The 25,679-nt window shown below is 38.8% G+C and overlaps 1 protein-coding gene across 3 annotated transcripts in view; it reads right to left on the bottom strand.

Moving 5' to 3' along the window:
- The window catches only part of LOC136857013 (kelch-like protein 7), a 126,109-nt gene that overhangs the window by 49,107 nt on the left and 51,323 nt on the right, over positions 1-25,679 (bottom strand). For all 3 annotated transcript variants that reach the window (XM_067135352.2, XM_067135353.2, XM_068225034.1), the window contains exons 2-4: positions 23,913-25,092; positions 588-696; positions 374-495 (exon numbers count right to left, since the gene is read on the bottom strand). In XM_067135352.2, the coding sequence (XP_066991453.2) occupies positions 374-495; positions 588-696; positions 23,913-25,092 (1,411 nt within the window). The remainder of the gene's footprint in view (positions 1-373; positions 496-587; positions 697-23,912; positions 25,093-25,679) is intronic.

Genomic DNA, 25,679 nt, shown 5'->3' with positions numbered 1-25,679 from the left:
CTATTTCTAGCCTGATGCAGCCCTTGTAAGGCAGACCCTCCGATGACAGTAGGCGGCAACTGCCGTGTATGAGTAACTGTGTGTTATTGAGTGCTATGATGAAAGATGCATTTTTATTTAATAAAACTACGGTAATGAAATAATAGATTTGTATTGCAATGCAAGAAAATTACATTTTGTTTTCTCACTGGGAAGCAACAAAATAATTGGCATTAACTCATATGAAGCGCACACAAAAAAATTTATCCCTCTCAACAATCAATATATATTTCAATAATGAAAATTATTATGGACAGATTTAAAATTAATGAAATCTTTAATTTCTACTGATTACTGAAAATAAATGAATGATAAAAGGAAAGGCCTTTCTTACGGGTGCGAATATTATATTTATGAACAGAATCCGTGATGACACGATGTCGTCCAAATCCACCAATAATATAAATATCATCACCCATAGCACAAACAGAATGGTGTCTTCTTGGAGATACCAGGCTTAAACATAGAAACAGACAAATATTAAAATAAATAACTAGTTTAATTATTTTTAATATATATTTACTGTAATAAACCATAGGGGCTCATACCTAGTTTCATAGATCCATTCTTCTTTCCAAATATTATATTTCCAAATTGTATTATTCCAGTTACCATATCCAAGTAAATATTCACCACCAATGACATACAGATCCTGACCTGCAAACAAATGCATAAATTATTCTGTACTGTTTGTATAATTGGGGGAAAATTCAGTAAAATAATTTTCTCTCTAAAAGGCTATAAATAATTTAAACTTTCTTTTAGGCATAATAAAAACTGAAAACATTACAGTATCAAATCCAATCAAACTGAGCCCATCAAGCCAGGACAATGGGTAAGTGACAGAGTAAAATCTCTTTAAGAAACCTTAGTCCAGCTGGCCTGGTTGGCCAGAACTTAACGGCAGCATGAAAAAGACCTTACCATACTCAACCAACCCTTTACTGTGTTAGGTATAGCAAGACAGTAGATGAGGAAAAAGAGAGATTTCTTTTAACAATAACAGAGCAAACCACAGGAGGAGGCTTGTTCATTCTCTCACCCAGCCTGCTAGAGTGGAAAATCAACGATGGATGATGACAATGACTATGACGACAACGTCGATGACTACAGAATCAAATATGAAGTCTACAATCTTGATCTAGATCAGAAGTGCTCAGCTTGGGCGCCTGTTGAAGCTAGCCCAATGCGGCCGAGCTGGCATGACGTAAATGCGGCAAGTTGGCTGAGCTGATTCCGATCATACTGAGTACAATTAGTCCTGTTAGTGCTTGTTTTCTGCTCTAAAATGAATACGCATATATCGAAGGTGCACACAAGGTCAGGATAGACTTAGTAATATAAGTATAATAGCAATTGAAAAAAACATGCTTCAAGAACTATTAATCAATGATTCATTCTATAACAAGATCATAGAAAAGTTTTTGTTCAAGAAAGAAGACTTGAACTAATTTACAAATGAAGTTGTAACCTTCAAAGACATACACCTAATATTTCATTTATATTTTATTTATATTTTAACTCCCACAAATTTAGTATGTAAATATAAATAAGTTCTGTAATATATGACACCACTTTTAATAATACTATATTTTAACTTTTTCTCTTGTAGTACTGAACACTCCTATAAAAAGTGTATGAGTACATACTGTGTGAAATTATTATGTAAATTAATTAATAATCAAATTATAGTAAAATGATCGCAAACCTAAATTTTCCAAAGGCTACTAGCAGCACACTAGTGTTGGCTACTGAATGCATGATTCGAAGCAGTGTATCGATTCATTCAAGTGTCCGAGTGAATCGATTCACATGAACGGCGAGCTCACGGCACACGATTCAGCTTACTCCCAGCGGACAGTGCTGAATGGCGCACTCACTGGACGTTGACGGGGAGCCGAGCTTCCGCTGCAGCGAGACAGTGAATCATGGCACATCGAAAGAATCGTGAACGAGCGCGGCTCAGTGAGACACATGATACACACGGCTCCTTATCGGCTCACTGGACACGCGGAGAGCCGAGCTTCCGCTGCAGCGAGACAGTGAATCATGGCACATCGAAAGAATCGTGAACGAGCGCGTCTCAGTGAGACACATGATACAATCGGCTCACTCGACACGCGGAGAGCTGAGCTTCCGCTGCAGCGAGACATACAGTGAGCCATGCTACACTGAAAGAATCGTATGCTATAATGGACTCTCGAGCTCAGCTCATTTGAAAATAATACCCATTTGCATTCACTGTCCTCTTCTTACAGGGAGGTTTAAATAATAGATGGTTTTATTTGCAGTGTTAAAAAGGTAATCACAACATAATTCTGAAGTAGCTAGTAAGTAGGTAGGCTATTAGGTTATACTATTTATTAGTTTAATGAATCTTAGTATTATAACTTAGTTGACATTTGACAATTAAACTCGACTCTAGCCTGCCCTATGACTATGAGTCATGCTCATGACCACTCAAAAGAACCTGTTTTATATTGGGAAGAACGGCTTAGTATTCTCTCAGTTCATATGTCACATCGTTGCACAAGACTTCAATCATATGTGGACAGACGCAATAACAGTATGTTGAATCAGAAAACCAGCGGGCTACTGTACATCTCGGGTAGCCTATACAAAATATGACGATTAAAAACAATCATCAGCTGATAGAAAAATACTTTTTAAAAAATGACTGAGCGAGTTGTCGTGCGGTTAATATTGCGTGGCTATGCGCTTGCATTCGGGGGGTGGTGGGTTCGAATCCCACCGTCGGCAGTCGTTAAGATGGTTTTTCCATAGTTTCCCATTTTCACACGAGGAAATGCTGGGACTGTACCTTAATTCAGGCCATGGCTGCTACCTTCCTAACCTTTCCCACCCTGCGTTGCCGGAAACCTTCAATGTATTAGAGTAACTAGCATTTTTTCTAAGGAGTTCATAGTATGAAGACCAGATGGCAGCTGCGAGCACTGAATGCTGTTGCTGCTGTCTTACCAGCACATACTACACAGATGCAGTAGGAGCGGTGACAAATGAGCCGTGAATCGGATCACTGTATCGATTCAGTAACGTGAACGGAATCAAATGAATCGATTCAGTAAAATGAATCGAATGTCCCATCAGTACAGCACACCGCATTACCTGAAGTTTATGTCACTTCAAAAAGCTGTCAAAAGTAAGAGAATGTGATCCCATTTTTCATCAGTATTATTAATAATAATGTTGGGTTGATAGAAAAATCAAAAAATCCTGTGCATAATTGACTAGAGTAGCCCAATGTAGGCCTTAAAATGTGAAATGAAAATAATTAAAAGATATATATTTTTAAAATTTTCTTTTGGCAGTATATGGACCACATTTGATAATCTTTGCAGTATTTTTAACCTTATCTGCCTTCACTCTCTGCCAGTATATTTTCATCCTTTCTTCTACTTCCTTCTTCTGCTCTTCTGTATAGGACCTCCCTTTTCTCACTAGCATTTCCCCAGTGTCTTGGAAACCGTGAACATTCTGACGAGTTGTCTAAACTTATTTCAGTCCACGATATAATCTTCCGGAACCTCCATCTTCGTCAAGTCCAACCTCACTTCTAGAAACCATTTCAGCTCTGTCTTCCTCTTCCTGAAGAATTCAAAGATTCTCTTTGTTAGTTCATTAGTGTACATCCTCAACAAGTGTCCACAGAACTGTAACCTTCTCTTTCTCATCAGATTAACCACTCCTTCTGTTTTTTGATACAATTCTTTGTTAGATTTGCGTCCTCTCTCCCCGTTTTTTACATTTGGGCCCAGAATGATTTTAGCATTTTTCTTTCTCTCTTCTGGATATCTTCAGGTCCACCTTTTCCAATCATGTCCAATGTTTCCGCTGCATTCAGGCACTCAGGTTTAACAACAGTGTCAAGATGTCTCAATTTAGCCGCATAAAACTTGGAGGTGATTCTTGTCAGTTGAAATGCAATATCCATTTTTCTCGCCTGCTTCTTAACGGCATTATTTTCCGACACATTCTCTTGTAATATTTCTTCCAAATACTTCAAGCTCTTAACTCTTGCTTTTTTTTGTCTGCTAACTTCAACAACCGAGGGGCCTCTTTAATGTTGGCCATGAACGCATTCTTCTCAAAAGATATTTGAAGCCCAGTCTTCTTTGCTATCTTCAATCCTTTTCTTAGATGTTGCTATATTGTTGGAGAGTATCACTAAATCATAAGTAAATGCCAAACAATCTGTATTTATACTCTCCATACTTCCTCTCCCAATCTTAAAAGTCTCTTTGTTAGGAATTCTCTTCTTCCATTCCCTAACGACTTTTCCCAGAATACAGATGAACATGATTGGTGAGAGTCTGTCTACTTGTCTTACGCCAATTCTGATTTCAAAAGGCCCAAAGATCTCCCCCCTGAACTTTATTTTGGATTAAATGTTGCTGATCATCTGCCTGATTAAATTTTTCTTGTTGTCTACTCCCAAACTCTTCTAGAATCCCCTCAAGGCTTTCCTGTCAATGGAGTCATATGCCTGTCTGAAGTCTACAAAAACTGCCACATTTTTTTCTGCCCCAGTATCCTGTATTTTGCGATACTCTTCAGGTTGAAGATTTGTTCCGTGCATGATCTACATTTCAGCAAGACTGCTTGACCAATTCTTGATCCAGTATACCTTCTACTCTATTTAATAATGCTGTAGAGAAAATCTTGTATGGGACCGAAACTATAGATATTCCTCTGTAATTATTAACATCTATCCGATCACCGTTCTTATGCAATAGATGTATTAGAGCTGTCTGGCAGTCTTTAGGGATCCTCTCCATTTCTCATATGTTCCCAAGTAATAGAGTCAGAGATTTTATGACTTCAGTAGGCCCCATTTTCAAGAGTTCTGCCATGATGCCATCTTCATCCGCAGCTTTGTTGTCCTCTAACTCTTGAATAATCTGGGTACTGATTTAGATGCCGTTGCCTTTGGTGGCTCTATTTCCAACCTTTCCTGTGGACCATCAAAGTTCTGTAGATTTTTTAAGTATCTGGTGAGAATTTCGCACAATTTCCCATGTTGTTCATCCAAAATTTCCCTTCTTCATTTCTGAAGCAGAGTCCTGGTAGCTGATAGCCTATTAAATGTGATTTGAAGGTCTGGTAGAAGTTGCGGATGTTATTCTTCTGGAAGTCATCTTTGTGTTTTCTTCAACTGATTTCTTTCGTACTGTCTCTTGATCCTTCAGAATACCTGGACTGTTAATTTCATCTGGATTCTGAAGGATAATAGGTCCTCTTTCTTCTTGGTTGTGCTCTACCTCTTCCACGCCTCTGTCCTACGTCTGAGTGCCTCATTGCGGTCTTTATTCCACCACCCCGTCTCTTTTGCTTTGCCTGGAGAAGCGTCCTCTCAACCGCACCATTGATCTTGTATTGGATTTTGTCCCATTTTTTGTGATTCAATATTCTTCAGTTCTTTCTGGTATTTTTTCTTTAAATCCTCAGTGGAATTTTATATGCCTATGCCATATCTTAGGAATTTTTGTGTACTTGCTCTTCTTTAGGTTGGAAGAAACTTCATTTTTATTTTAGTCAGGTAGTGGGCTGAATCGACTTCTGCTCCCCTTGTTACTTTTGCATTCCTTTCTTTCTTTGCTGACCTAGAAATTGTTACATGATCTAACTCTTCTAAGACTGGATTAGGAGATTTCCAAGTCTTCTATTTCCTTGGTAAATGCTTGAAATTTGTTGACATGAGTCAAGAATCAAAGGCACGGCACAGTTCAATGAGTCTCGCACCAATCTAATTTGTCCGTTTGTATGCTGGATATCCTCCTACTATCTTTCTGTACTTCCTCTCTTTGCCAACCTGTGCATTGAAATCGCCCATCAGCACCTCGACATTCCTCTCTGGAATCTTCAACAACTGGTCTTCTATTTCTTCTCAGAACCTTTCAACTTTGCCTGGATCCTTGTGATTATTTTCATTTATCAGGCCATGGACATTTATTATAGTGCAGACATGCTAACTTTCAAAAGCCGAAATCAGGAGATCTTTTTGCGGCATATCTCGACATTTTAAGACACATCATTGATGATGTAACTTTGAAGAATGTTTATCACATTATACTACTCGATTATGTAATGCCTCTTATTTATTTCTTCTTGTTTCGTTTCGGTCAAGTAAGGACCACGTCATTTCAACTGTTTCTTTTGAGCTTTAATGTTGGTCTAGTATTCCTTCATTAGTATACGGTGTTGCTCCTTTTGCTCTTTCATCCATGCCTTTTCAGTTTTCAGCTTCGGCTTTGGTTGGAAACTCTGGTGTTCTTGGAGTTTTTTCTAAAGTAGGTCACGCTCGTGGATATCTTCAAATGACATCCCAATCTCCTGCAGATCTTCCTGTACCTCACTGAACCATGTCCCCTTTGGCTTTTTCTCTTGGTGGAAAGTGAAAATGCGGTTGGTTAACCGTGTTGACTTCATTCGGGCCATGTGTCCATGAAAAGTAATCCTCCTTTTTCGCATCACGTCGGTTATTTTCTCCACATGAGAGTACAACTCCTGGTTGTGCCATCTCCTAAACTCGCCGTTGTCTTTGACTGGACCTAAGATTTTCCTCAAAATCTTTCTTTCCTTGGCCTCCAATTTCTCTATAATGCCTTTTTTGTTTATGGCGAGACATTCTGCTGCATATAAAGCCTCTAGCCGGATGACATTGCAATAGTGTTTGATTTTTGCATTCAGAGATATAAATCTTTTGTTATAGACATTTTTAGTCAGATGGTAAGTAATTTCCATTTTACTCATGCGTGAAGCAAAGGCTTCTTTTTTGGACATGTTAGGTTCTATCCATTCACCAAGATACTTATATTTTTGAACCCGCTTCACTTTTCTGTGAGTCCCTTCTAGCTCACTTGGTGCCAGTTTGATGTTTGTAATGAATTTCGTTTTCTCAAAGGAAATTTGGAGGCACACCTTTGCAGCTTGTGTTTGAAGCTGGTTGATCTGCTTCGTGGCCACATCCAAGGAATCAGCGAAAACCGCAAGATTGTCTGCAAATGCTAGACGGTCAATTGAAAGGTTCTTGTTCTTGTGGCCTAGTCTGACTTCGCTTTCGACTCCTTCATAACTCATTTCTCTGCACCATTCACGGATCACTTCCTCAAGAATGCAGTTAAACAACAGAGGTGAGAGACCATCTCCCTGCCTAACTCCTGTCTGCATTTCAAAAGCATCTGAAGTCTCTCCTCTGAACTTCACTTTTGAGATGGTGTTGGTGAGAGTCTGTTGGATGATCACACTTGTTTTACCATCCAAGCCAAATTCCTTTAAGATCTGAATTAGGGTAGTTCTGTCAATTGAATCATAGGCCTTCTTAAAGTCAATGAACATTACTACGAAAGGCTTGCTCCTTAGTTTTATTAAAGGACAGATTTCAGATTCTTAATCTGCTCCACATATGACCGTCCTTTCCTGAAACCTCCTTGGCAATCACCCAGCTCTTGATCTAGCTGTTCTTCTGCCCTGATTTGAAGAGCTATAGAGAGAATTTTGTAGGTTATAAGTAGGAGGGAGATGCCGCTATAATTGTTAACATCCGACTTGTCGCTTTTCTTATGAAGTGGGTGGATTAAGGCAGATGTACAGTCACTTGGAAGTCTTTCAGTATTCCAGATTTCATGTATGATGGCCATTAATTTCTCCACTGCATTGTCACTAGCAAACTTCTACAATTCAGCTATTATCGAATCTTTACCCGACACCTTATTGTTCTTCAAGGATTGGATAATCTGTCTGATTTCCTCTTTCATAGGTGGAGATGAATCTGGGTGGACTTGTGTTTTATCTTCAAATGTGAATCTGGATATTGGGGCCTCGCAGTTAGGAGGGTATTTGAAGTATTTTGCAAGGACCCGGCAGTTTTCCTTGTTGTTATGGGCTAGTTTTCCATTGGAATCTCCGAACTGTAGGCTCGGTGGGTCGTATTTCCTCAAGTTGCTTATAAATGTTTTATAAAAGTCACGTGTATTGTTCTTCTTGAACCCCGCTCATTTTGAGTCAGCTGGTGTTTCTCAAAAGCACGTTTAATGCTGCACACTTTCTCTCATTCAAGAAGTTTGTCCAGTTGACTTGGTACTTTAGCAAGTTCCATTTCTGCCAGGCGAACTGTCTTTGCCTTATTGCTACATCGCATTCACTGTTCCACCAAGTTTGCTTCATGGGCTTAGTAAGCCGAACCGTCTCTTTAGCTGTTTTGACCACGGCCTCGCACAGTTGTTCCCAGTTCTCTGCATCCACGGATTGTAGTTTCTGCGTGAACTCATAGCTAGATCCTAGTTTTTCTCTATCAAATCTTTCAATCTTTTTGGCTCGAACTCTCCTTGTGTTTCTTGGGAGCAGTTTGATTTTTATCTTGGATAGATAGTGATCCAAGTCCAGTTTTGCATGTTTTAGAACTTTCACATTCTAAATTTCTCTTTGAGCCTTCCGTGCGATCGCAACATGATCAATCTGAAATTCACCAAGGTGGTGATTTGGGGATTTCCAGGTCTTCTGTTTCCTGGGCAGGTGTTTAAAAGCAGTAGACTTCATTACGAGGTTAAATGCCTTACACAGCTCTATTAGCCTTTCTTCATTACGATTTGTTCTCTGGTGAGCAGGATAGTTTCCAACGATGTTTCGGAACTTTCTCTCTTTGCCTACCTGGGCATTGAAATCTCCAAGCACGATTATGGTATGTTTGTCTGGAATCTTGGATAAAATCTCCAAGTTCTTCCCAGAATCTATCAGTTCCCTCCGGGTCTCTCTTGTTCACTTGGTTGATCAGTGCATGAACGTTCACAATAGTATACATTTTGTTTGTGCTTCGAAAGGACAGAGTCAAGACTCTGCTATTCACAGAAGGAAATTTGTTATTGAGTCCAGAATCATTTTGTTGACTACAAATCCTGTGCCAAGGTCAAGGTGGGGACAGTTTGTATGATACGTTTACCAGGTTTACCTTTGAAGATCCTGTAATCGTCAGATTCAAAGGCCTGATCATCTGTAAATCTTGTTTCCTGAATTGCTGCAATCAAAATTTGCTGTCCTGATAGGATATCTGTGAGCTGTTTTAGTTTTCCAACCTTCTGGAGGGAATTGGCATTAAAGATAGCAAAGAAATTCTTGGCTCTATGCCTGATCTTTCGTGGAGTCTCCAATACCTTCGAGCATGTTGGTGCAGGCTCCCCAGAATCTGAAGGCCCACTAACGTCATACAAGACGACGGTGGATTGGTTACCACCTGGGGTAGTAGTTTTAGCTGAAATTTCCTCCATGCTTTTCACAGTTAAAAAACTGTAGACTGGGGTCGGTGATATTTTGCACCGACCAAGGTACTACCAAGGTTGTGAGCCTTGGAGCCCCCAGCACTGATCAGTTTACTGACCCAAAATATAGTCTTATAGTCTTATAGTCGGCACTGCTATGTGGAAATGATAAAATAAAAAACATTATATTAGAGATTCTGTCATATTTAAGAACACCACCAGCTGATTGCATTTGCCTTGCCAGTGCCCACTGAACATCAATTCTATCAAGCTACTTAAAGAACGAGGAAAACATGGGATTTTCAAAAAATACAGTAATACTAAAAAGGCTCTCAAAATTGGGAGATAAGTCTCTGCGATCAGGAGAGAGGGAGGAAGGACCAAAAATAAGGAGTCTCCTGTTTAAATTGGGGGAGTTGGCATGTCTGACAGTGTATGTCTTGTGTCCACCACCTAAGTGCAGAAGTGAGTCGTTCTGATGATCTTCCAAAGCCTAAACTTTTGTCTACTATGCAAGCCGTCCCAAGAACTGAGAGTAAATTTGTACTAGCCAGTCCAATCACTGGTTTCCCTTTGTATATCCTATACTTTCCACTCTCAAATTGATCCTCATCTCTGAACCTTGTTTACTGGATGGCCAAGATCTTGATATCCCATTCTTCCATTGTTTTTTTTTAGCTCTTTGAGTTTCCCAACCTTAAGAAGTGAATTCACATTCAGGATTTTTAACGAGTATCGTAGTCTCGTCTTGAGTTAGTGGTTTCCAGGGGGGACTTCCCCTCGTGTTGTAGTGCAGGATCTCGAGAACCCTTAGGTCTGCTTGCATCACTGGTTGTGGCGGTGGTTCCTCATTTGAGCTACCAATTCTTGAATTGGCTTTGCATAACGCATTAAATGTCTAATTTTATTAGACGGGCAAAGCATAATCATGTTTAGATGGGCAAAACATAATCATGTTTTACTAAGTTAGACATAGGATTGTAAGTCCTAGAGCCTTCCCCTCAAATGGGGAATAAGAGGCTGACCAGAACGCCGCCTGATACGGGAACAGACGCATCTGAATTTTGAGATTCTTCCACCTTGTCTACCGTAATTTCTTTCTCTTCCATTTCCTAGGCTGTTGACCGGTTTCCTATCTGGGGTTATACACTTATTAATTGAACAATTATTGTAAACCAAGTGCCATGTTGTTGGATGGAAAGCACTTATTTATATAATAATTTAAGTTATCTCTGTGGCCAACTAGCAACCATGATATTGACCATAATGTAATACTTTAATGTTGAAAGGTGGAACAAGTGAAGTGAAGATAACTAGTAACCATGTTGTCGGCCGTAAAGCCTTAACTGACAAATATAAGGGGCAGTCAAAAATGAAAAACCGAACACCCGCCATAACACACATTCCGTGCGAAAGATGGCAACACTGTTGTTATGTATCGATACTGCCGTCACTGTTGTAGGAGAACTGCATAGCGACAACTCACAGGTGCACACAGTTGCTGAGTGATGTCTTTGTTGGTGCTCGGACTGGTCTAGTGTGTTCGTCCAGCTGCAGAAATGGAGGCAAGCCAAGAAGAGCAGAGAGTTCATTTTCTGGTTGCTGAGGGTGCTGGAGTATGCAAAACTCATTGTCACATTGCTGTATATGGTGACCGCAGCATGCCCATGATGAGTGTGCACGATTGGCATAGGAGATTCTGAGAAGGGCGTACATCACTGCAAGGCGATGCGCGCCCAGGACAAGCCAGTCGAACCATTACTCCTGATGTGATAGGGTGAATTGATGGCCTTATCATGGAAAACCAATGAATCACGGAGGAAGAAATTTGTGTTCAGGTTGCCATTAGCCATGGCTTCATACATACCATTATGAAAGATTACTTGCATTTCCGCAAAATTTGCGCACAGTGGGTTCTGCATCAATTGAAGGAGGGACAAAAGATTGACAGATTGGCATCATGTACAAGTCATATGCAGCGGTACCATGAGGAAGAGTATGCATTTCTGTTCCGTATCATTACAGGGGACGAAACATGGTGCCACCATTTTGAACCCAAGAGCAAATGGCAAAGCCAATAGGAAACATCGCAACTCTCCCCTGTCAAAGAAATCCAAAGCTGTTCACGTAAGTTCCGGTTAAAGTCATGATGACCTTCTTCTTTGACTGCAGAGGCCCTCTGCATGTTGACTTCCTCGAGCGTGGAAACACAATCAATGCACAGCACTATGAAGATACTTTGCAGAAATTGTGATGTGCCATAAAATCAAAATCCCCTGGAATGCTATCGGATAGAGTCATCGCGTTGCATGATAACAAGTCATATGCAGCGGTACCATGAGGAAGAGTATGCGTTTCTGTTCCGTATCATTACAGGGGACGAAACATGGTGCCACCATTTCGAACCCAAGAGCAAATGGCAAAGCCAATAGGAAACATCGCAACTCTCCCCTGTCAAAGAAATCCAAAGCTGTTCACGCAAGTTCCAGTAAAGTCATAACGACCTTCTTCTTTGACTGCAGAGGCCCTCTGCATGTTGACATGTTGCATGTTAGTAGTAGTAGTAGTAGTAGTAGTAGTAGTAGTAGTAGTAGTAGTAGTAGTAGTAGTAGTAGTAGTAGTATGAACTGGTCTGGAATTATAATTTAGGCCTATTCCAAATTATAGTACCACAATTCACTACATAACTCAAAATTCAACCCTGAAAAGAGCCGTTTCTTAAGAAAAGCTTCTTCCTCTTTACTTTTATTGAATCTACATTCATTTTATTCCAAATTAGCAGCAAAGATGTGGTTTCTTCTCTGGCTTGGAGGAAAAATTGCCTCCACATCAGATAGTTCTTTCCCCCGCCAGTGTGGTGAATTGAGATTTTCCGACTCATCGGGTACTCCCAGGAAACAGATAAGTAAACGGGCATAGTTTTTGCCCTGGGACTATCCACTATTCGAACCCCCCCCCCCCGCCCGCCGAAAAAAGGACGAAGATTGTTCACGGATCACGGATGTCTGCGTCTTGGTCATTCCAGCTCTGTAGCTTTGGGCTGTTAGTTCTGCAGTGTAGTACTGTTCGTTAAAAGTGAGAAAATGTGTGGGTTTTTATTTGATCGAGTATTTTATATGAAAGCATTGCTTTTAATTGCACCATTCCTACTGACATCATTGTAATGACCCAGGTTCATTTCAGTTGGGAAAACCACTAAGAGTGTCTTTCTGAGAATCTATAAAGGCAGGCGGAGAGTGAGTGTCTGCCATTATAATGAAAACTCCCCAACCTGATTGTGACTGATGGTAGGCAAGCTGGCCTACCATTACAATGAAAATTCCCTAACCCAGTCTTCATATGAGAAAAGACGTTGGTGACTTCCCCGTCATGTTTCTAGGGCAACGTTAAGAGCTATGCAACTTAATACAATCTTGCTCACAACGTTTACACTACCTAACCTAGAATTCTGTATAGCCTACAGTTTAGAATTCCGTAGTGAAGCACGGGTACATCAGCTAGTTATTGATATAGAAATATAATTATGAGGATACAACAATTTCCAGATGTTATTCTGTAACACTTCAACTGATAAACTTTGTTTGGTTAAAAATGTGACCCAAGAGTTGAAAGGTTATTAACCACAAAAGAACAAACATGAACTATGTGATCTTTCAGGCGCTTTCTTTAGACTTCCATGATGATTTGACTTCTTTCAATGAGGGAACAGAATACTAAATCATGGAACAAGCGACAATCACATAAAAAGACACACATAAAAGTTAACCACACTAACCGCTTCGATGAACAGGAATCCACATTACACAAAAAGAAATAGAAAAACTACACACACTCTACAAGCAAAAATTTGTAAAAACATCTAAGAACAACGCATTAAAGCTTTTTCCTCCACCATTTAGTCAAATCCAAAGCCTTCTATTATTATTATTAGTTAGAAATCCCCCACATAGCAGGATTATTTTATCTCTGAATGTTTTGGCATATTTGGGTAGATCTTTGTCTACTGCTAACAATGCATGCACATTGCAGCTTCAGCCCAAACTATTAATTTTGCATTTAAGAGGGCTTTTTTCTTAAGGCATGTTTGACTTTATTTTCAGGTAAAAATGTAGCTGTTATTCCTTTTTTTTTTTTTCACTGCGCCAACACAGGTAGGTTTTATGGCGACGATGGAAAAGGAAAGGGCTAAGAATGAGAAGAAAGCGGCCGTGGCCTTAATTAAGGTATGAAAATGGGAAACCATGGAAAACTATCTTCAGGGCTGCCAACAGTGGTGTTCGAATCAATTATCTCCCGAATACTGGATACTAGCCACACTTAAGCGACTGCAGTTATTGAGCTCGGTAAACATTTTCCTTAACTGCTGGTCTATCTAAAGCAGTGATGACCATCTGGGCTGCTCCTGCTAAACAGCATGTGCACTTGCAAGGAATAGAGAGAGCGGATGAGTGTGCAGTATGTCGGAATCCAGTCAGCGGCTGCTAGTTATTGTAACATAACATTTAAACAACCAATTTCACATAGATTCATTATTTATTTTCCTTATCTATTTTTAGTTATATGATTTTCTAAATACAGTACGTATATCTATTACTAAGTGGACACATCATAATACAATTCACTTCATAGTCTCACTGTTATAGTGGGCTATCTGTCGCTGACGAGTATGATTGTCTTCAAAATTCAGTTTTTGTGGGTTCTTAGATCACTGTAGAGGCCAATTCTCCTGCATTGTTGACATATATTTCATCTAGTGAGGGCTGGCTGTAGTTGTTTTTCTTCAGAAGTTCTCGTTGTTTCCTAACAATGCGCTTGTCAGTTTCTATTTTCCAACATTGTTACTCAAAGCACTGAGCTCCTTCCAAGACATTACAGTGCCATACTGAACGATCAAGTGCAGTGACTTCCCAGTTGCCACTTTTAATTTGACATTTCTTCATGTAGGTCTTTAGCGTATGTGTGTACCGCTTCTGCGGACCTCAATGTCATCTTTGACCATCCTTTAGCTGAGAATACAGAATTTATTTTGGCAGATTGAATTCAGGCGTACAAACAAGGTGGCCTGTCCAAAGGAGTTGGTGCTTGATGATCATGGCATCAATACTAGTGGAGTTTGCTTCTTCCTGAACACTAATATTAGAGTGCGCCGATCTTGCCATTTCACTCTCAGGATTCTTTTCAGGCAGCGCTGGTGATATTATTTCAGGCATCGTATATGCCTTCTGTAGGTAGTCCAGGCTTCACACTCATATGTAACAAATGGTACAACAATAGCTTGGTACACATAAAGTTTGGTCTGAGCACTGATATTGTGATTATCAAAGACCCTTACCTAAAGGTGACCAAAAGCCACGTTAGCACATTTGAGGTGGTGCTGGATTTCGGCATCAATATTTACATTTGCTGAGAGATGGCCACAAAGACTACAATGATATGGAAAGTGTTCAATGTTTGACTTCTCCTTGCACTACGATTGTAGGGTACGTGGTGATAAAGATGGGTGCAGAGTGGTGAAGAACCTTTGTCTTCTGGATATTAAGGCTTAGACTAATGCTTGTGTATGCTTCATCAAACACGTTTAAGATTGCTTGAAAATCCGTTTCTGAGTTGACGAAAGCAACACTGTCATCTGCATAATGGAGTTCAAAAATGAAGGTTGTGGAGACTTTGGTTTTGGCTCAGTCTACTGAGATTGAACAAACCTTCATCAATCCTATATTCTATCTCTATGCCTTATGGTAATTTTCCATGAACAAGGTGAAGTATAGTCCCAAAAAACATTCAGAACAAAGTGGTATCACATAGCCTTGCTTCACACCGGCTGTGATTTCAGTTCTCTCCAGGACCAAGCCATTCATATTACCATGCAGTAATCTAAGAATGTTAATGTAATTCAAAGCATAGCCTATCTTAGCTAAGATCTTCCATAAGGCATCTCTTTTAACTGAGTCAAAGGCTCTGTCAAGATCTATGAATGCCATATCTAGAGGATGGTGTTGCTCTTTGCACTCGTCATGTAGTTCTCTAGAAAATCATATCTGTAGTACTGTGATTGGGCCAAAACCCACATTGTGTTTCAGATAACAATTTTCAGCAAGAGACATTAGGCAGTAGGATAGAATCCAATCAACTATTTTTCCAGCAACAGAAAACTTTTTTTTTTTTTTTTTTTTTTTTGCTAGTTGCTTTACGTCGCACCGACACAGATAGGTCTTATGGCGACGATGGGACAAGGAAGGGCTAGGAGTTGGAAGGAAGCGGCCGTGGCCTTAATTAAGGTACAGCCCCAGCATTTGCCTGGTGTGAAAATGGGAAACCACGGAAAACCATTTTCAGGGCTGCCGACAGTGGGGTTCGAACCTACTATCTCCCGAATACTGGATACTGCCCGCACTTAAGCAACTGCAGCTATCGAGCTCGGTAGCAACAGAAAGAAGGCTTATCCCACCATAGTTACCACAGTCAGTTCTGTCCCCCTTTTTTGAAGATGATAACTATCAGTGCATCTCTGAGATCAGGAGGAATGGTTTCAGAGTTCCATGTTCAACAAGGATTCAGTCACCTTTGGAAAATTCAGCAGGAATTCCATTAGATCCAGCAGCTTTATTTTTTTGAAGTTGTTTAATATCTTTTTCAACATATAAAGAGGGAATTCACCAAAACATCACATTTTGTAGGATTGTGTGGAATTTTGGAGAGTACTCCTTCATCAATTTTTGAATCCTTGTTTAAGAACTCATGGAAATATTCCTTCCATCGGGAGTGTGACGTTCTTTGACTCTCGGAAAATATCAGTCCCCTGTGCTTTGGTTATTCTTTTCTGTACCTTGTACAATTAATCTTCAGGCAAGGAGAAGACGGACTGTGATACAGAGGGCTAAAAAAGGTTCATTGTTTTCGTCAAAAATCTATGTCTTATAAGAAAAGAAGAAAAGCTAATTCATTGACAAATACAGTTAAACAGGTAAATTTTCTGGTTTGAAACAACAGGGAGCAAATGGAAGCGCTGTTTTTCAAAAGAATAGAGCCATCCCCAGATATAAGGGGGTTTACCCCTGGGCCGTATATGGTTTTCGTTGTGCTGAAGAACTCGACCTACTCTCACCAATTCGATTCAGTATCTCCTCATTCATGATTCTATGTACCCATCTCACCTCCAGCATTCTTCTGTAACACCACATTTCAAAAGCTTCTATTCTCTTTCTTCCTGACCTAGTTATCATCCATGTTTCACTTCCATACAATGTCACGCTCCAGACAAATGTCTTCACATACATCTTTCCAATTCTTATATCAATGATCGAGGTGAACAAATTTAATTTCTTAAGAAAGGCCTTCCTTGCTTTTGTTAGTCTGCATTTTATGCCCTCCTTACTTCTAGCTTCATTAGTTATTTTACTACCCAAATAACAATATTCAACTACTTCCTTTAAGACTTCATTTCCTAGTCTAATATTTCCTGTATCACCTGACTTTGTTCAACCGCACTCCATTACTTTTGTTTTAGACTTATTTATTTTCATCTTGTATTCCTTTTCCAAGACTCTGTTCATATCACTCAGCAATTTCTCCAGATCTTTTGCAGAGTCAGATAAAATAACAATATCATCGGCAAATCTCAGGATTTTTGATTTCCTCTCCTTGGACTCTGATTCCCTTTCCAAATTCCTCTTTGATTTCCTTTATCGCCTGTTCTATGTAAATATCGAAAACATTCAAATTACATAATGCTAATTACAGAACATTAGAACTTAGCATTACAGATCTCATTACTCTAACGCCACTCAGTCATTCTAATACTACATTTGCTTTGTGTAGTAAGCAACATTAGCACAAAACTTTGGAAAGCAATTTCAGGAATATGATTAGTGAAAAAAAACGTAGGAATTATTTTTTTCTGTTAGGAATAATAAGCTGCAAGTAAAGTTTGACCGAGCTATATGTTCACCTTGGAAACACATGGGCACACGGCAAGATTCACAGAATATATATATGTTCTTAGGTGGGTTCGAGCATTAATTCTCTCTTTTTGCTAGTAAGTTTGTTGTACCAAAGACAGCAGTATGGCGCCAAGCTCATAAAGTATCAGAAAATGAGAGATGAACGCCAACTTCGTGATATTTTGACATGGCATGACCAGCAGTGGGCATTTCCAAAATTATGACAATACAAATAAAACTATAAAAAATAATCACAATCCTGAGAACTAAAAAACAAGGAGAGCACTGAAACATGATTTTAAGGAGTTGGTCCCACCCGCTAACCCTTGGTTTTCATGACGCCGCTAGATGTGTTAAATAGTAATGGTACTTGATGAAATACAATTACCAATAATAATTCAAAACTAATTAAAATATGAAGATATATATAATTTACTCTGCCCACACTGATAAAAACAAATTCTCTTTCAGCTTTCTCACCTCAGCAGTATATCAGAATCCCCATAACTCACTTAATCCTCCAATAATATCCCTGAATATTAAACTTTTTGATTTTGTCAGTACTTTTAGACACACTGAACATTCTGCCTTTCCTTTATGTTTCAAAATAAATATATATTCTCCTACCGTTGATTAAAAATACATGTGGAGATGCAGAACACCAATCCAAATGTGCCATGTTTCCCACCACGATTCCAATAACTAAGCAGAATGATCAGAAAAAGTAACGTCTTATTTTCAGAGTACACTGTTGTATCATATATGAGCTGCTGCACCACAACAGCTCCGCATTATTAACCGTCTGATGGACACTATTGACCTCGCTGCGTAAGCAAGTGTTTTGCTCTCACATACTGCACAGGTGACAAATACAGGAAGGGAGGTCCACCTATCCAATACCATTTTATTAAATACCAAATATCTTTATTAGATGCACAGGTGCAGTGATGAGCTCATGTTCACAAAGAGCATCAGATGCTCATCTTGATCTAAAGAGAAACACTTCTGTTCTAATGTACAAGTTTGGTTGTCATGTGGCATCAAAGATTGTATCAACAGCCATTAATTTTCTCCATTTTCTGTCTATGGATGATGACCCTATCTTGTTCTTGTACATCCCTAGATTGTGCACCTACAAGAAAATTTGTTAAGAATGAAGCCATATTTTCCAGTGTCGACTTAGTTAAATGCAATAAAAACTTTCCAGTCTGTCAAACACACAGCAATTACAACATAAATTATAACACTATAAACATACCTGTGAAATACACACTAATATACAAAGAATGACATGTTTCGTTCTACAAGAACATCCTCAGATTCTATCAAATCACTTAAAACATGCTTATATATGTACAGTATTGTTTACATGTATAAACAATATATGTACATCTGAGGATGTTCTTGTAGAATGAAACATGTCATTCTTTGCATATTAGTGTGTATTTTACAGGTATGTTTATGGTGTTATAATTTATATTGTAATTGCTGTGTGTTTGACAGACTGGAAAGTTTTTATTGCACCTACAAGAAAAGTTTCTTGAGATCTTATCTATAAGACTTAAGTTTACTGATTTCTGCAAGTGCATATTGTGGATCACATTCCTCAGAATATCTATGTATAAATGAAGTAATAAGAAAGAAAGAGTTCATACAAAGCTGATGAAAGGGGAAGGTGTAGAGTTGATAACACATCCAGAAGAAATAAAGAGAAGATGGGAGGGGTATTTTGATAAACTACTGAATGTGAGAAATTATGCAGAGGAGGTGGTAGTAATACAGTGTGATAACTCAACAGTAGATAATGATATAGCAATGTTAGAGGTGGAATTACCACTCTGTAAAATGAAAATGGATAAGGCACCAGGGATGGATGAAATCAGCATGGAAATGATAAAGACTGCTGGACCTGTTGGACTACAATGGGTGTACAGATTGTTGAACAGAATTGTGTGCCCAAAGATTGGGGAGAGGAAACAACAAAAACAACTTGAACTTAATTCCTGATGTTCCTTGTAGAACATACGGCAACAACAAGACATCTCCATCTAGTCCTGTTGACAGCCAGCCTCTTTACCTCACTCCAGGTCTTGCCTTCTTTCATTGCTTCCAAGTGAACAGATCTTCGCCACGTTTGCTTGGGCCTACCTCTCTTATTTTTAACCTGCAGGTTCCAGTCCAGCACCTCTCAATTGCTTCGTTTCCCTTCCTCGGTGTACAGCCGATCCATTTCCATTTCTGCTGCTTTATCTGTATGGCCATCTCATTCCACACCGGAGAGAACCGAACAAAGGCACCATTTGCTTTTTGAATGTGCTGTGAGACATCTTGTGCAGCTCCCCCATCTTTGGCAACTACACTGCCCAAGTAAGTGAATAATAATTAACTATAGAGGAATCACACTCTTAGCACAAGTGGCAAAAATACTTGAAAGGATATTAGATAGGAGAATGATAAGGAAGATAGAAGGAGAGTTGCGAGAGGAACAGTGTGGCTTTAAAGGTGGAAGATCTACAGTGGGCCCTATCTTCAACATGAGGCAATTTTGGGAATAGGAAGAGGATGTGGTCATGATATTCATAGATCTAACAAAGGCAAACAATAAATTTTCCCGGGCAGAAGGTCTGGGAAACCATGGTCAGAAAGAGACTGGGTACACAAATTGTAGAAATGGTGCAAGCAATGTACAACAACTGTGTCAGCAGCATACAAATTCCAGATGGAAAGACAGAATATTTTTAAAAACTGGACTAAGACAGAAGAGTGTTCTATCACCTCCTTTGTTTCTAATGGTTATTTATTATTATTTTTTGTAACTGTTAAGTTCTTCAATCTGCCAAAACTAATTTTTGAATAAATAAATGTATCTGAAAAAGAAAACATATGGTAACAGAATAATACCTGAAAAGGGAACAACTTATTTAAAATTAAAATAATTTAATTAATTAATTAATTAATTAAAGAATACCAAAATAGATGAAGGAGATGAATGAATTAAATAATTTAATAGAATTATATTTTAATTAAGTTGTTTCTTTTTCAGGTATATTCTGTTGCCATATGTTTTCTTTTTTGGATACTTAATAAAAATTATTCAGAACGAAATTGTAAAGGAGGCAAAGGAAGCATATGGGAATAGGAAGATGAAGTTATTATTATTTGCAGACGATATTGTGGTCTGGGGAATGAACAAAATACACTCATGTTCATAAAAATCAGAACACCCTGAAAGACTAGAAATAGGCAAGTTCATATTCACAGGACATGTGTATTAGTATGTTCTGAAGAAATGAAGAAATGATTGGCATTTGAACCATGTTGGCCCTAAGGTTCAAGGTCCACATCGATATCTCGGCGCACCACCACCGACTGGTAAAATGTGCCTGTGGCTCTCGTTGTCCCTATAAACCGAAGGAAATGGATCGGTGTGACTTGAGTAGACGTGCAGGATGCCTCGCAGACGTATGCGTGAACCATACCTTCAAATGAGTGAGTTTGAAAGAGGGCACATTATTGGCATGAGAGAATGTGATGCATCCATCCAGGAAATTGCTGCTCGTGTGGAACGAAGTGTGTCGACAGTGCAACAGGTGTGTACAGAACAATTCACAGAAGGCCACAGAATATGATGAGATGGGTCTGGTCTCACCACCCACACCATCAGCCCAAGAAGATCGATACCTTATCCGAATGGCATTGCAGGACAGATCTGCGTCCTCCTTGGCTCTGGCGCAATAGTGGAACAGTGTAACACATCATACACTATCAGGAGTGACAGTCTACCGCTGATTATAACGGTCCGGGTTACCGGTGCGTCGTCCATTTCTCCACCTACCTTTGACTAATGTGCATAAACATGTTAGACTGCAAATGTATATGGAACAACGTCACTGGGGACAGGAATGGCAGAACATAGTGTTTTCGGACAATCCAGGTTCTGTTTGTTTGAAAATTATGGCCGCATTTTGGTTTGCTGCAGACAGGGGGAGAGGCATCACACTAATTGCATTCGCACAAGACATACAGTGCCAACTCAAGGCTTGATGGTGTGGGGTGCTATTAGGTACAACCACAAATCACAATTGGTGCGTGTCCAGGGAACTGTGACCAGTCTGACCTACGTGAATGACATCCTGTGACCCGTAGCCATACCCTTTCTGCACGACACCCCAGACGCCATATTTCAGCAGGACAATGCGCGACCACATGTTGCTGCATGATCATGTGCCTTCTTGTTGTCACAGGATGTCAGACTGTTGCCCTGGCTCACCCAATCACCAGACTTGTCGCCAATTGAAAATATGTGGGGTATGGTGAAACGACGGGGGTGGCACTGTGACCCAATGCCAACCACCAAATATGAACTGAGGAGCCAGGTGAATGCAGCATGGATGGCTATACCCCAGGACACTATTCGCACCTTATACGCGTCGATGCCATCACGCATGGAACAAGTTATCAGTACTCATGGAGGATCCAGGGCCTACTACGCAACAGGGCACACGCTGAACCTAGGTGACTGAAATGCTAATCATTTCTACAGAACATACTAATGAACATGTCCTGTGAATATAAACTTCCTATCTCTAATCTTTCAAGATGTTCTGTTTTTTATGAACATGAGTGTAGAAATACAAGAACAACTTGATGCACTGAACGAGAAAATTGAAAATTATTGTATGAAAATCAGTGCAGTGAAAAGCAAGACCATGGTGATATAAAGAGGAGAAAGACAAGGAAAAGGCATTGTGCAAATGGTGGTCAAAGGCTTGAAATTGTTGACAGTTTGAAATAGCTAGGTTGTGAATTAATGCAGAATACAAAAGTGGACATGAAGATTCTTTTCTTTCCAATTCATCTAGATAAAATTCATTATTTTGTTTTTGCACCAAATAAATTGCTGAATGAGGAAAATTCATTATTTAAATTGGCAAGTTCATACATTGGAAAGAAAATTAAATGACAAAGAAGGAACGTTTTATCCTACACTCTCTTTTTCAAGCCCTTACCCATCTTTTTTCCCCTCCCACCTTTATGTTGTTGCCATCTAATAGCAGTTACGTCAAGCCCCTAGTGATTAGGTTCATTTTCTTGTAACCATTTTTATGTTTTCTTAGTTTAAGATTTTAAATTTAATGGTCAATTCGCATTGTAACTGTAGATATGTATGCCTTTTATCCTGACCTTTTTTCACCTAGACCATGGTGGAATATTCATGTGATGAAATCTTCCTATTTTTTATTTTTAAAAGTTGTCAGGTATGTAAAATACAGTATCGTGACAGACTTACTGTATGGCAGTTTGTTTTCTTAACAAACTGGAACTGCTAGATACACGATAGCTGATATGTAATTCAAAACAAGTGCAGCCTTGCCTACCTGTATTGGTGAGGAAGGGGAATGAAGGAAGAGAAAGGGGCTTGATATAACTGCTGTTAGATGGCAACAACATAAAGGTGGGAGGGGAGAAAAGGTGGTGAAGGGCTTGAAAAAAAGAGTATTTTGTATGTCACACTGACACATGCAACAAAATGCATAATAGTTTCCTTTATCAAACGATAAAATGAACAGAAATTTACACACAAAACTACCACATACAAAACAATTCAATATGTCCCATACATCATTAATATATGACTTTGACTGGGGGAAAAGCATAGAAACACAAGTAAAAGCACATGGCCTACAACTGCGACAAAACTACGCACAGAAACTATGTTAACAGCGCACGAACAACACAATAACAAACTCATTCTTCGGTCCCGATTAACTGAGTCGCTAGTGCGCGCTAGCGTCTCTTGCTTCCACGATTGTCATCCCGAATCCCCAGCTGTATAAAGCGTACGCACTGCTGCGGTAAGCAGGAAACATGATACACGAAGGCGACGGACGAAACACTCGTGATATAAAGCATTAAATAAATACACTTGAAAATGAGATTTCGTAAATTACACAAGCACATACAAATTTATCCTTTATCCTAGGGGAAGAGTATTGACCCTACTGGAGGTTATATTGGTCAAAAATAGGAAGAAGTAAAAATAAATTGGAAAATCGGAAGACGAGTTAAAAAATGGAAAGTTTCCAGGTAAATCGAAAGGGTTGGCAGGTATGATTTTATTTTAAAATCTTCTTTTCATTATTAAAAATTTGTGGAATTGATTTGTTTTCTTCACGTTTATTCAGGCAACGAGCAGGACTAAACTTCTAAGGGTAACATATGCACATGCTGTCTTGCTTTTAATAAGTAAGAGAAAAGAGAAAATAAACAGATGCAGCTCTATAACATAAAACTCTATCATCAAGTATTGGGAAATTGCTGCATCAGTTATAAAACAAGTAGGTGAGATGTACGGGAGAAATCACCCATACAAGTAGTACCGCAAATAAATGGACAAATAAAAACACTAATACATTACAGTTTACAAACACAGCAAATTCATAATTGGAAATGCTATTTGTAATTAGACATCCAAAAAAATAACAAGACAACATCAACTTCAAAATGAGAAATATAGAAAGTACATACTTATTGAAGTCAATTGTAAGTACGATATATCTCTGTAATAATTTCATGTGAAAATAGTACTAAGTAATAATGTACATAGTGATGTTAAAAAATTGAAAAAGCACAGAAAAATAATATACATACAATAACTTACCCTTGTTTAGAACTCTGTAACCAGATGGCTCCACTGGGCCTTCATTCACTTTGGCTAAATGAAGAAATGGTATAGGTTGTTGAGTTTCAGTTTCATCAAAGTAAATAACATATGGCCTAATATTAGTTTTGCCACTTAATTTATCAGCACTGCCATCTAACTTATGGCCAACAATACATGGAACTAGAGGTAACTTCCTTCGAGGTTTGTTCATCAACTGTATAGCAAATGCATGAGTCTCAGAGTCAAAAACCGTAGATTTATTAGTACACATGTTTTCACTTTCAGCAGTGGGAGAACTGTTGGAAGACCATGTATTTCTGCGAGTTCGTTCATAGGGTGAAGATTTTTCAACAGAACTACCCCAACACATACATCTAGCACTTTCTTCAGAGTTCCCTACACAACAACAGCCTTGAGTAACATATTCCTCCCCTAAGACTGGAGTGTCAGAAATATCACAATTTTCACCCATTTTATTTTCACATTCACTTCTTAGCCTTTTACAAACACTTGCAGCCAGTTCAGTCTCTTCTAAATCTTCCACCTCAGAGTTATTTTCAATTGACAGGCCACCAGGATTAAAATTTTCCTCGTAAGTTACAGAAAATGTCTGGTTTTCTTTCAACATAAGAACACATTTTAGAGCATTTAAAGACTGCATATCTTCAGCAATGCATGGATATAGAAACATAGTTCTAATATCTGAAATGCTAACATCAGAGAAACGCACACAATTAAGAATGCGATGGAGAAACTGTCTTCGGTTATTACAATCTTCCTGTATCCAAGTGACCCCAGCATCAAATACCTCAAATTCACCTTGATTTACATTTAGATGGTCATTTCCTAAAAAATCTTCTAATCCTTCAATTGCAAAATCCAAAAAGGCACTAGTTGATTTCACACTCGAAAATTCCCACAGAGCAAGAGCTCTTGCTTTCTGATAAAGAGGAATTATATCTAGGGCATGTGCAGTGGCCATTGTCTGAAGACAGGTTTCAACCGAGAGCCACTCCTGAGTAATAACACTAATACAAATTTTCTGTACTGCTTCAAACTGCAACATCATTGATGCTTGCAAGAGTGAAAGAAGATGATCAGATTTCAAAACATCATCTGGAATTTCACCATTTTGGATGAAATCTAACAAAGTTTTCATGGCCTCAGATTCAATATTCTGAAAAGAAGAAAAAAAGAAGGAAATTATGTTATTATGATTTTTCTTTAAAGAGACTAACTGTAAGGAATCATTTGGCTGCATAAGACAAAGAATACACAACAGTCAACTAATAGAGAAATTACACACAGGTCTACAGTTAAGTCTATTTTAACCAAATTACTGCATATTTTCAATTTCTAACAACAAAAGACTTGAGAAGGAGGTTACTGAACGAGTTTATTCATCCTATGATGGTCCAGAATACTCAACGTGATAATCTTTAGAGTACCTAATTCATTTAAATTAATTTAAAAGTAAAATTTTTATTACTAACAAATTACAAAATAGTGGTTTTGCAGAGATTTTATAGGAGCAAAGCAAACAAATAATTCTTAAAATTTATAGATACTGTATATTGAGAAAATATGTTTATTGAACATTGAACATTATAGGCTGTTCGCCCCGATACATGTTCACAGTGCTAGAATACAAGAAACAGAAAAAACCATAAAATAAAATAAACTAAACAATTATAAACAGTTCTATAAGCATACCAACTAGTCTACTGAACTGTCCCCTACATGGGCGGATGACCAGTCCACATG

Source organism: Anabrus simplex, chromosome 1, assembly GCF_040414725.1.
Source record: "Anabrus simplex isolate iqAnaSimp1 chromosome 1, ASM4041472v1, whole genome shotgun sequence".
Taxonomy (NCBI): domain Eukaryota; kingdom Metazoa; phylum Arthropoda; class Insecta; order Orthoptera; family Tettigoniidae; genus Anabrus; species Anabrus simplex.
This window is presented reverse-complemented; position numbering and strand designations above follow the sequence as displayed.